The 14,281-nt window shown below is 35.4% G+C and overlaps 1 protein-coding gene across 4 annotated transcripts in view; it reads right to left on the reverse strand.

Moving 5' to 3' along the window:
* The window catches only part of LOC145981962 (guanine nucleotide exchange factor DBS-like), a 531,521-nt gene that overhangs the window by 61,081 nt on the left and 456,159 nt on the right, over positions 1 to 14,281 (reverse strand). For all 4 annotated transcript variants that reach the window (XM_083115466.1, XM_083115465.1, XM_083115468.1 and 1 more), the window contains 2 exons: positions 11,192 to 11,306; positions 885 to 975 (listed from right to left, as the gene is read on the reverse strand). In XM_083115466.1, coding sequence (XP_082971592.1) covers positions 885 to 975; positions 11,192 to 11,306 — 206 coding nt within the window. The remainder of the gene's footprint in view (positions 1 to 884; positions 976 to 11,191; positions 11,307 to 14,281) is intronic.

Genomic DNA, 14,281 nt, shown 5'->3' on the forward strand with positions numbered 1-14,281 from the left:
TCAAATTTGACTAATACAATTGTTATCTATATTTTGTATTAGTAATGAATAATATGTAATAATCATAATGTAATATGACGTTTCCTATACCAATCCTGTAATTAGTGTTACATGTATGGTTCTTACAGGAAATAAATCTATTTGTCTATGTTGCATTCAAACAAACTGACACTATAACTGAGCATTATTGTAAATTATTGGAAATTTCTTGTATAAGGAAATTCTCTAACTCTATCTCACTGATACTTGAAAACTGTAACACAGAGTATTTATGCATTTTAACATATAAGTTTTCCATTGGAACTATACCATATAAATCTAACAGAGTTTTCTTCAAAATATTGATAACTTCACATGAGTTAATCATTTAATTACAAAATATATTTCGCCCCACAATTTGCTTGCAAAATTGATGAAAATTATGCATTGTGCAAAATTTGTACAATATTTGAATTGTCATGGGTCATTTTTGGGAACTCTGCAAGACATCTAAACAACAGAATATATTTGTCAGCATTGGTATCAGTTCAACCCTTCAACAGATCTACTGAGCAAATTCAAAATTACATAAAACAAAATTTTAAAAAATGTTTAGCTACAATGTATATGTTGCAAGTTCTTAAATGCAGCATATGTTTTTAAATTCTTAATTGTAATTCTGAAAAGATTAGTCATGACACTAAATACCTATATCCAGTGGCAGCAATTGGGTTCTAAAACCGGGGGAGGGGGGCAAGGACAGTTTATTTCCCCTTGTTACATAAGGTTTAGCATAATGCAGAGACAAAAGTGGCAAAATGTGGGGATGGCAACTGCCCCTCATGCCCCCTAATCACCGCCACTGCATATATCACAAAAGGAAAGAAAGAGACACCCATACTTACTGAGATTTTGAGCAGAACAGTTTTAACTGAATTCCATTTATCGTTTCGCCTATCTATTATCAAAACAAACCCAACATCTGCATCTTGCATCCTGTAAATAACGAGAAAAAAGTCAATTGTGAAAGAACTATATACTTCACCTACCTTATTTTTTAAAAATTCTTAACAAAATATATATTTAATAATTGTGTACATAAAAATATTTTGCACATTACTTCTACTGGTAGAATTATTTGAAAATTACTTCAATTTTTAGAGAAAAGGTATTTCTGTATGGCAGAATATATTCAAATGCAGCGTTCATGACTGTATTCTTATTACTTCAAAGTTTTGTGTTCCTAGGCTTATTTCAGTCACAACTGTGAGTAATGCGAATTTCAAGCTATAGGCAAAAACTGACAAGTACAGAAGGGTCTTTATATTCATTGAGAATTTTTACCTATGCCATTGGGAAGCTCATACAATGTACAGTCATGGATACTTCTGGGTTGTAACAATCTCATCAACTTACAATGTAATCATTACGATCCAGAAGTGTCCATCACTGTACTACGTTAGGTCAAAATTTTTGTTTACAACACAAATGCAATTTTTTTATGTTGGAATTTATGTAGAAAGGAGGAGTTGTGGTACTGAACCTGGCAACCCACCTCTGAGGAAAACAATCACACAATACACTACCCGTAAGAATACACAAGGGGGGGAAAAGAAAGCACACTTCAAATTTTCTGGAAATCAAAATCTGAAGTTCCAAAATGTAACTATACAGCCATCGGTTTGTGTATTAACAAATTACTAAATTAAAGGTCTTATAAGTTTTTACATGAAAAAGCACATGATGCCCAAAATGTGTAATTACTTACATATATTTGTCTGAAGCTTTTCTGGTTCAGAGTAAATATGGATAAAATAACACATGACAACACAGTACAGAAGTAAGATTACCATAGGTTGTCACTGATTTCAGCAGAAGCCAATATGCCAGAGGATCAAACTACAACATATATAAAATCTCTACTCTATCATATCGTCACTACAGCAAAGACAAAAGCGCTTACATCTAGCTTATTCAGATCTCTAATACTTGGATTGTACTGCAACTTGCTTCTGTTATACCAAACATTCCTAAGGAATGGTGGGCTGTACTCACGACCAGCTTTCCTTGGATTAAAGATGGCCGTGCTGTACTTCAAGGGTTAATTGTACTCATTATGTAATGAAAACTTACCAAATGTACATTATAATGACTACCTCCAAGTACGAGGGTGATTCAAAAAATAAGTTACACCCAATTATTGTAGGTCAAGAATTGTTCTATGATCATTGCAAATCACTTCTTCATCCCACATCACTGTGAGTTGTCATTCCACACCAGTCAAGTCTGGGTTCGAACTGCTGTTACCACTTCACTGTGGTGCCTCATACACTGCCATTCATTCACTTTTTAGAACTATGATTGAGATGTTTTGTGTTAGAACTTGTACAACTCATTTTATATCAAGTTGGAAGTAATATTACCACTTACATACCATTTTCCACATTTGTTACAAACAACATGTTACCATTATAACTACATAAAAGCCACACCAGTGAACAGTGGATGTGAATGCCGTTTTTCACATGGATCACATTTGTTTGTGCAATTTGACAAATAGCAGGTGACAGATGTAACTTACTTTTTGAATCATCCTCATACATAGACCTGCATCAGACCATACATGTACAAAACATTTTTTAGTACATTTGAGAACAATTCATCCTGAAAGAATTTAATTGTAAAAAATTATTGTGTAGTTTTTATAGCATATACAAAAATTTAATAACAAATTACTGGATCTTCTTTGGTGTAAAAAGTTTCAAAAATAGTTTTGATGCAAACAGTGCTTTTTAATTATAACATACAATATTATTATATGATAAGTCTACAGCAGAAGCAGTATGTGTGTAGAATACAACATGAGGTGTAAGCTGAGGGTGTTGCACAAATATAGCATTAACACAATGTTTGTCAATTGACTTAAATGGTTGCCTCTTTAAGTACCCATGCATTTTTCTCTAAAACACAAATAGCAGGAAAATACTCTTCAAAATGCTCTATTATAACTAATTACCAGTGTTCGGAAAGTTACTTTTCAAAAGTAACCCAATTTACAGTTACTCATTTTGAATGGTAACTCAGTTACAATTAGAGTTACTCAATTTCAAAAGTAACTGTTACAGTTACTGTTAGTTACTTTCTGCTGGAAATTTTATTGCACTCGAATTACATACTAATTGTAATAAAATATGAATGGAAGTAAAAAATTATCCACACTTTCACTATAACTTTCTTTAGGTTGGCCACACTGCCTTCAGAGATCACGTGCTGCTGTAGTTACGTGGCCGAGGTTTGATATTAATCGCTCCTTTTTTCTTTATCTTGTAACAAAGTAAACATGGCCGCTTTGCTGGCAGTGTGCACCAAGGAAAAGCAGAGATCAGTGATCCGTTTCCCTGGTCTGAAGGTGTGCCAGGGGCTGATTTTCACCTTAGACTTTCAGTACAATACAGAGACTGTGCTCTACTGTATATGAGTGGATCGAGAGGTTTAAAAATGACCGGGCAAGCGGGAAGCATGAAGCGGGAGCAGGATGCCCATCAACCTCCACCACCGACGGGAATATTCAACAAGCTCAAGGGATGATTCTGACGAACAGATGGGTCACAGGGTGGCAGCTGATGAGGTGGCATGCTTTTGGCAAATTGGTCATCAGTGGCATGCCTGAGGGGGGGGGGGGTTGGTTGGGGTTATAACCCCTCCCCTTTGGCCTAGTACTCTTAAACAAAAAGGCAAGATAAGATGGCAAAATGAGAACAGACTACTAAAAAAAGTGTACATAACCCCCTCCCCTTTCGAAAATTCTGTGGTTCTGTGTGCAAAATCGTCCACGACAAGCTTCAGATCACTGATCTCAGTTTTCCCTTGGTGCACACTACCAGCAGCACAGCCATGTTTACTCTGTTATGAAAGAAAGAAAAATGGAGCGATTAATATGAAACCTGGGCCACCTAACCACAAGAGTACCACTTATCAGCATCAGTGGGGCCACCTAAAGAAAGTTATGGTGAAAAGTGTAGATAAATGTTGACTCACCCTCGTAAATATATGATTTTATTTGTTTTATGGTATAATTTTAGTCTTCATATATTTATATAACAAGAAATACAAAATGATAGAGCAAGGAATCAGCCATCATATTTCCCCCTCCCTTAGAAAAAAATCTAAAAATTCAAGAGGGGAGTATTTCAATACAGTAAAGTGTGTATGTTCTAAATTTAGCTTGCAACATAACCTAGCTCCCTTGCCCTAGGCGATTTCACAATAATACTTTCAACTTGGCATCCAGATAAGGCACATAGTTTGAAACAGTCACCAAACTTACCCAAAGTTTCAAATTTTTGAGTTAACAATTTTAAATGTTTAAAGGTAAGCGTAAAAGTAACAGTCAATAATGTTATTTCTATTTCAAAAAGTAACTTGCTGTTATAGTTACAGCTACTTAGTTTTAAAAGTAAATAGTTTACAAATTCCTAAAAAAAAGGTAACTGTTACTTCCAAACACTGCTAATTACTAAACCCAAGCTCGATTCTTGCAAAATATTAACTACTGCGCCACTGTTTTAACATTTCATCTTATATTTTGAAGGTCTATGCAATGGTAATAAAATAAAAAGTATTGTAACAAAGCTGATTTAAAATTCAATGATGTGTACTGTTGTACAAACCCAGCAAACTTTTAGCTGTAAAAATTTTTTTTTTTTTTTTAAAGAGCCAAATTAAAAGACTAACCTTTTGTACAGTGATTAAAAATATCATTGTATTGTGTTTTGTTATTTTATGTCACTTTTCTGCCTCTTGAAGCTAATTGTGAGGAATGATGATTAGATGAAATTAATGAAGGAACATCCATGCCCAGGCTGGACTCAAAACTAGAACTATTCATAGACAGATTGTGATTTGATAAAGCAATTCGCTCAGCCACCGAGATTAAAAAATGTATATTTTTATAATGTGTGTGTCATGTGTGTGTGTGTTAAGAGCTGAGCTGAGCTGATACCACTCAATACAAATGTCGATACTCTTATAGATTCCTTCTGATACCAATGCTGATGCTCTAAAATTGTAACAAATAAAAATTGTTCACAAAAGATTAATATTAATATCTAAGCATTCCACTGAATTATATGCATCAATTTATGAAGTGAAATATTCAAGAATTACATTGGAACATTAAAATAATGTTATGTAATCACAAAATCCTTTTTTTCACATAATACAGAGGTTGTTCGCTTTATATCCAACCATTTTTGATTCGGTGCTGCCACCTGGCGTATCATGCTGGAACTATGGGTCTGCTGGTGGGAGCAGTGTTGTGTCTGACCTTGTAGGTGCGTGAGTGTTGGTAGTGAATGTTATCAAATGGCGCCGAAAATCAACCGGTATTGGGAGGGTTATGTAATGGCCCCTTTCCATGCTAAGTTTTCATACGTACACATTGTGAAACAGTGTCGGGAGAATGGGTTAACACTCAGGGTGACTACTGCGAAAGCTATTGTGGCCCGTTACACACAATAGGCTCTCCTTGCGAAACATTCACCCACGAAACCCACCAGGAGAAGGGCTGCAAGCAAAGTGTCACCCGTAGTGCTAAGGGGGATCCGTCGATTGGCGTGCCAAGAAAATCCCCCGACTCAATGTGATATGGCCCACAGATTTCACCTCGCACCGTCAACTGTGAACAAAACAATTCGCAAGTCCCTCAGGTTGAAGTGTGTGTGTGGAAGGCCTGTGTACACCACCTTCTAAAGCATCACATTGCCGAACGTAAGACGAACTGCAGGAAACTGTATGAAAAGTACCTGGCGGGTTCCAAATGGAAGAAAGTTGTCAGAATGGATGAATCATATGTCCATCTCACTGCTGGTGGTCACATTTGGGTGATTACATACCATGACATTGACGGCAAGGGGTGCAGCAACTTTGTTCGTCACTGCAGGGAAAGTTTCCCTCGTGGCTTTATGGTTGTGACGGGATTCGGATATGAGGGTAAGTTGATGATATGCAAGGTGGACAAAAACGTGAAGGTGAATGCCAGATACTTCCAAGACTCCATTCTGACACCTATCTATCAGAGAGACATCCCACAATTGTATGGAATGGATGTGAACCAGGTGATGATCCATATGGACAAGGCTTCGAGTCATACTGACAGAACATCACTACGTTTTTATCAGGAAATGGCAGAGGAATTAGGAATTTGTGTCATTCTGTTTGAAGACATTCCTGTGAAAAGCCAAGATGCCAGTTCAATGGATTTTTGCGCATTTGGACTGTTGAAACGACATCTTCAACATCGCCGCCCACGCACCCTGGAATGGTCTATGGAAAGCTTGCAGGGAGGAGTGGGACAGAATTCCCATGCCTGTCCTGCGCCGGAGCTTGCTGCAATGGAAACTGCGATGCCGGGCGATAGTCCACAATGCTGGGGGTCCAATAGAACATGATCGGTAATGATGGCGCGGTATATCTTAAGGTGAGAACCCGTCAAAAATTGTCAGATATAAAGCGAACAACCTTCTGTACTGGTGCAAAATAAATTAAATAAACTTTAAATTTTGCATAATTTTTGGAATAATTACACTCCGTTGAAGTGTTGTGAGGCATTTTATAGTACCTCCCCCACCCAAAAATACCAAAACTTCAGAAAAGTATTGCTTAGTTATCAGTGAAAAAATTCTACACAATGCCAATATATTGGAACTGGTGTAGACTCAGCCCTTATGCACGGACATACACACACATAGGCACCTACACATTTTTTCTCCTTTCTCCTGTCTCATGTGGGGGGCCTTGCTGATGGTGCAGTGGTAGCATTGTTGCCTTGTAATCAAGGAATCCCGGGTTGGATGCCCGGTGGAGGCACATAGTGGTTCGGATCCCACTTTAAACTGTAGGTTCAGTCCCGATTAGTCTTACTGTGCATAAAGTGGACTTAAAACACCAACTCAATCCTGTGTCATGTTCATTTTCACTAGCTTTTTATTTCCCTTTCTGCTTTTCATTTTCTCTCTTCCTTTATATCTCCTGTACTCTATCTACTCTTTCCTCTTGCTTCCTAAAACTTTTCTTCTCTCTCTCTTAATATTTTTTAGTCTGTCTCTTAAGTTTTACATTCAAATTCAACTGGAAGTTAATATTTCTTCTCCAGTCATATTTTAATAACATGATTTGTCAGACGTTGCTCAAGAAAAATTAAACTCTATCCAACTGATTATTTTTCAAAGGGGTGTTCTTGGGGTTACCAGTCGGATTAAAATGGTGTTTATTTTCGACATTTTGAGTATGTACATTGGGTATCAGTTTGTTATATCGGAGACACTTTAAAATCGGATATTTTGTGTTTCGTATGGTTCGTACTTACCAATTGTGTATTGCGGAACATATTTGAAGGTGCCATTAAGGTTTTCAAACAATTAGAAACAATTTTTACACTAAAATAAGCCATTTCTCGAAGTGTTACAGAACGCACGTCATGGTGCGAGCCCCACAAACCATTCACAGACACTCACAAAAACCATTCACGCATAGTCCCAAAAATCATTTGGGATTGTATAACTATCCACAAATAGCCCCCAAAACCATTACCGGATAGCCCCAAGGACCATTCACAGAAGGTTAGGTTAGGTTCAGTTAGGTTAGGCAAACATAGTTAAAAAACAGCGTGGTTATGTTTTCGCTTAGATTGAAGCAACAGGAATTGATTTCCGGCTGAAATAGATTGAAAGATGAAAGAAAATACCTCGAAGAACTTCGACAATGCTACAGAAACTGATTTCCGTAAGTAGTTTCTCCTGTAAATTTGAAAGTGTCTCCGATGTAACGAACTGTTACCGTACATTGTTCTCCTAATCAGTTTGAGTGTGTACATTGCTCTTATAATCAGGAGACTTGTGGTGCAACAGTCCGTAAGGGCCAGTGCCTAACTACTGACTGCCGGACTCATTCCCACATGCCTGAGCAGAGATGGGATATCATCCAATCAGTTATGAGGTGATGTGTGGTCAGCACAAATAACCCCCCAGCCATTGTTGTAGGTTTCTATGACCAGGTTACGCTACTCATCCATAGCTCCTCAATGTCCTGATAATGGTGGGTGGCCACCGGTGGCATACACAGGCCGAGATCTCACGAGAAGAATTGTTATGCTTCCCCCCCCCCCCCAACCCCCAGGAGACTCAAAACAGTGCAGGTCCCGTAGCCTGATGCCTTAGATCACACGGGCACATTGTGGGACATTACATTAAAAAGTATGTGCATAAATTTGTTCTAGCAATTTGATGCTATGCTCTATATTTCATACTATTCTAAAATATCCAATATTTCAATGGCTTTTGACATATGTCTACTTCAAAAGCTCACCAGGAATCTACTTTTGACAAAATACTCACTTTGATAGCTTGATCTAATGTAAGTTTATTAACAAAAATTAAATATGCAGTATGCCTCTCCCTACTGCAGGAAGCATGGGTACAACAGAAGCAAATATTTTACTGGAAAAGTGTCTAAAACTAAACAAAACTTAAGCCATGGTGTAAGAAACAAGGTAAAAAGCATATTCTATATTGCAAACTGCAGCTATAAATTAAGCCAGACACTACATATGATGCATGCATCTGTAAAATGTTGATTACCTGTATGGAAAACTATGAAGATGCACAAGACAAAGAAAGAAAATATGAGTCAGAGGGACTGATTGAGCAAATCTGCCTCTTCTTGTAAAAAATGCATCCATTGCTATGCATATAACTTAGATTACTTTATTCTAAATCATGCAAAATATACCGTAACCCATTCCAATACTTTTAGTTTCGATTTAACTTTCATACAAAGCACCTTATCATTCTAATGGTAAAGTCACAAAATTATTGTTGTATTTACAGAGAATATATCAATCAGCTGACATTAATACACAGACTTAAGATGAGAGTTAACAATGACAGTTTTAAAAAATATATGATGAGCAATGTTATATGTTTCCTTAATGTTTTCTTGTCAAAACTTAATTACATTAATCATAAATAAAGCATTGAATTACTTAAAAATGAAAAATTGAAATTTCAATATTTTTTTTTAATTATGAAAAATTCCAACACTTATGTTTTAATAAATTCTCACGTATATGTAGATGAATTTCAGGTTGATAGTATAGTTTCTATTTATACACCAACATAATATGGTGTAAATATACTACTAGTAGTTCATGTAATGTTGATGTCAAAATAGTGGTAGTGAAAACACAGTGACAATGAACTAAAATAAAATGCAATTAAGTAAAAAAAAAAAATTCATTATGTTAAAACCTATTCGCTGAAAGAAGAACTGTATTGTACAATAAGGCAGCTAGCTACATTTGTGAATAATTTTAGAAAGTTTCTTTTAGTGATGTATATATCAATGTTTTCATTCTGGATAAAAAAAAAATAGCAGTAAGAAAAGCAAATATAATTTGGTCGCATAACTGTATTATAAGGAAACCAATTGCTCTTGTAAATCTTCCTCCTGATATTATTAAATAATACTTCACAAATGATTTCGTTTTCACAAGAAATATTTTTACGATTTTCTATCCAAAATGTAATTATTATAATACGGATATAAAAATTCTCAATAATCATAAGCAAAAACTTATCAATCAGATATGAAATGGAAAAATTGTTAAAAAAACTGAATAAATCAATGCTTCATTAATATACACACAAAAAGTGATGATGTATCCACATACCTGCTTTTTGTGTGTATATTAATAGATTACTGTGTCTAAAGTCCCATAACATGAATCAATCCTTCACATTTTTAAATAATGTAGTCCCCATTGCTCTGGAAGTTTTTTTTAAAATTCTTTTAAAAGAACCATGTACAAATCATAGTAAAATTATCAACAATTTAAAAAATAAGTCAATATCATACATCCTGGTTTATACTATTAAGAAGTTAAAACAAATTTAAAAACTTATGAAAAATAAAACATGCCTAAATAGATATCCCACGATTAGATTAAAAACTTGAACACTAGCTTTGCAACATTTTATGTTATGTTATGGACTAATTGACTAACTGCCCATGTTTCTAAAGCAAGCATAGGGAATTTACACCTAAAACTTTGTCATAATTGTGCATATTACACAATCATCACTATAACTGAATAATATCACACAAAGTTAATATTTTTACACATTATTCAATTTGCATATACCTTGAAGTCTAGTATTGAATTTTCATGTTCATTTTTCGGTTAATCATCAAAATGCCAAAAGTCAGATTGATTATGAGGGGTTAACTTTCTAAAACCTGTTCCAGCTGATAACATGCTAAAGTTGGTTGAAATTATTTATTAATTGTGCTTTGTTTGTAACCTTATAACTGCTAATGTAACATTATCGTAGCAAGCAAAAACTTTATTTGTTTGATTTCTAGGAGTGTGCAGGATGAGATTTTTTTTTGTGGGCGGGATGGAAAGAAAGGAAAATTCAGACACTGGGGACATGAAATGTTCAGGATTTCCCGGCACATTGAATATCTCAAATTTTAGACAAAATTTCACTTTGATTATTTTTGCATTTCTGGAATGAAAACTGCCATTTACGTGACATCTCCCACACTTACGGTGGTGAAAACTTTTAAGACATTTCCTAGTTGTTTGAGTCCCGAAAAATTAGGAATTAAAAAAAATTGGAAAATAAAATTCATAACTTATGGTTGTGTGAATTACTCACTTCTTCAGATTAATACGTATTCTCAAAAATATTTAAAAATACAAAATTTCTTGTACTTTCGTTTAGGTATCTATTTTTTTTCCGAATGACGTTTCGGGAAACTACTGTTCCCTTCCTCAGGTTCTTTTTTAGGCTTTCTGAAATACTGAAACGTCATTCGTAAAAAAATAGATACTCACCTAAATGTAAGTACAAGAAATTTTGTATTTTTAAATATTTTTGAGAATACGTATTAATTGGAAAATAATTTCCTCAAGCCAGAATTAGGATGGTATTTTTTTATTATTCCAATATAGATATTGCAGGATCCTGCACACCCCTGATGGTTTCCTATACCCTTGGCTGCATGAAGTAAGAGATTTAATTAAACATCAAACTTAAGTTGCTTTATATGATATGAAACAGCAACATCTAAAAGATTTGTAATTTGTCAATAGAATATTCTACCATTGTCGTATGAAATGACAAGTACTAAGTGAAAAAGTAATACTTACGATGGCACGGAGGTAAGATAAATAATTAATTTGCGATAATCCTCATCACTTAGGTTATAGAAGTTCCCTCGATCTGGAAAAGTGATGATTGGACACCCATCTCGCGATTTACCACCTGCAAAAATGATCCACTTGTAAATTACACTGACAAACGTTTCACATTAATTATGCACAATGATCCTGAACTGAGGGATTTGTATAATATTATCACAAAAAAAGACTACAAAACATTACTGGACACCATATTTAACAGAAGAGTTGTCACCAACAACATTTTCCTACAGCAATTGATTAAACATGACTGTCAGTGCTCCAAGTTATTACAAACGTAGGCCCTCACAGTGTGAGACAAAGAAAACTATTCTACACACAAAAATCAAGAGTCAATATACATAAGTTTTTGCCTGCAGTGCGAATGCAGGACACAGTGAATGAACTTTCAAAAACTGTAAAATTTGACACATTCACAGGTACATGTAGTGAACTGAATAAAATAATACTCACATCAACAAGTTCATATCTTGGTGTAAATATTGTGTATATAGATGTTCATTTGATATTTTCTTCTTTTTTAATAATTATAATAATTCCTTTACTTTATTTATATGTATAGTATATTATTAAGGAGGTGCATTTAGGAGAAGCATATATTACATACCAAAGGAATTTAGAAGAATTGTTTACATGGGTGTAACCAGGGAAGAGGAGTCACATTTTGATATCTGATATACAGAATTTGAAGTTGAATGAACTTCTACCCTAGCAGAATAATCAAAGAAATAAATATGTTAGCTCATTTGGTATAAAATGCAAGAACAAGTCAGCATTCATGTTTTCTTAGGCTAATACTTAATAATAACCCATGGCGTGCCAGCCCTCGAAGGGCCTTGGCCTATCTCCCGACTGCCAGTCTTCCTCCAACAATCCTACCTAGAGTCGTTTTCACGTTCAGAAGAGACAACGGCGCTTATGGAGAAACCGCACAGTGTTGTCAATACGGCGCTAGCTCATGTCGCCGGGAAATGATGACCTTCCTTCACAATGAAGGTGTTACGTATTTTGTATATATAATGATAATTATATGTAATTATTAACATTAATATTATACTGTGAACGTTGCAGTTACCCTTTTTACTATGATCCATTGCGATCACTACACACGCGAGTGTAATGCACGAATATGACACTTCAGAAATCACTTAAAAAAGTAAAAATCACTGAGAGCTCACACAACTGAAAACACTTTTTCGGGAGAGGGAAAAAGTCTAAACAGACCAAAGCAGATCTCTCTCACTCAAGTAAGGGGACCCTGGCACATGGGTTAGATTCAAGTTGCAACCCAAACAAACAAATGAGTTATGGCCCAGGTGAACTGATAAGACGCGAATGACTCAAGCAAGGCATGTCATATTTCTATCTTGAAGCCCCATATTTTGTCACGTGTTGGAAAGCCTTTCAAAGGTTAATATGGTGTCTATGAATTTATGTGTACGTTGGAAACTGAAAGGCGATCTTCATTTCAGTATTAATGTCGACAGTAATGTAAACGAAAACAACGTGTATTTGCGACAACACTAATGTTGATCACAACAGCAGCATTGGAAATAATTGTCAATTATTAAATTTAAGTAATTTCAATTCTATTATAACAAACTGCATGAAGTTCATATTTTTACTGAATGGAAATAAAATAACAACTGGAAAACTTTGTGGTGATAGCCGGAATGCTGCGGTGAGTCAGCTCAAGATGGCCAGACAACGTCTCCTTACTTCGCGCGCGGTTCGGGTTAAAAAGAAACTCCAAATGCATGGAAGTAATATTTCTGGGAACCTTTGAGTGGTTATAAAAAATAATTTCATTATTTTCTCCACAACTTTGTCGCTGGAAGTTTTTACTTGGAATTACAGAACAAAAAAATGGCCAGCGACGACATTTTCTACTGCACGAATATAAAAAATCTCCACATACTTTATTTGAATATTTTTTAATGCAAATATGCTTTAAAGTATTGATAAATTCTGAGTACCACCGTCACCTATGACAATTAAAAAACAGTGTCAATTTTTTTCATAATGAAAGCTTCAATTTTACGGCATGTTTCAACGTTAGGAATGAAAACAATGTAAAAATTGTGTTTTCACAGAAAATTTGCGTTTTTAATTTATCTAAAATTATGTAAGCAAGTTACCATTTTTTTGTGTTCACCATCGTATTCTCTACAAAATTTCCTGCAAAACTGCAGGTACCGATTTTACTTAAACTAAATTTGTAAATCCAGAAATTTGACAACAGCGCGCTCGTATTTCCCATAAGAAAAGCATTGCCCATAAGAGCCCATTGTGTCTTCTGAACGTGAAAACGACTCTAGAGGTGTGGAGATCTTCAACCAGTAATGGGGTGACGTGGGGTCAGCACGTCAAACCCTCACCCATTATAGGAGATTTCCCAGACTGGGTTACACTCACTACTCACTCGTAGCTCCCAAATTTCCTCACGATGGTGGGTTTTCACCTGTCCAATACATAGGCCGAGAACCCAGAGACTGAATCCAGGAGGACTCGAACCCATGTCAAAACCCATGCAAAATTCTCTCCAATGAAAGATTTTTCTTTAACATCGTTTCTAAATGTTTATAACAAAAGAGAAGTATGTAAAATATGAAAAAAATGAAGAAAAGCAGATGTGCTAGATAATTTCTCATCTGGTATGACTATACAAGTCTCCCCAAGGATATAATAATTGTTAAAATTGGAAACAAATAATAGTTTCATATTATCATTAGTTTGTAATAATAATAATAATAACAACAACAACAATTATCTGTTTTAACACATTATAATGCAACACTTGCATTTATATAATTTTATTATAGGTAAAAGGTAAAGTTCCCCGTGCATATAGCACTGCGCACTTCATGCATGAAGGCACATTTAGGGGATTTGGGGGTAGGGCCGCACACATTCTCAATCTCGGTCATTTTGGAGGTGATGTGATCAGCACCAAGTTCCGGCCGCATTTTCCCTTCAGGGTTTCCCCCAAGTACCCATTGGTTTGAGGCTGGGTGAGCCCCAGAGACGCTTTATGCGGGG

Source organism: Lepisma saccharinum, chromosome 30, assembly GCF_977018435.1.
Source record: "Lepisma saccharinum chromosome 30, izLepSacc3.1, whole genome shotgun sequence".
Taxonomy (NCBI): domain Eukaryota; kingdom Metazoa; phylum Arthropoda; class Insecta; order Zygentoma; family Lepismatidae; genus Lepisma; species Lepisma saccharinum.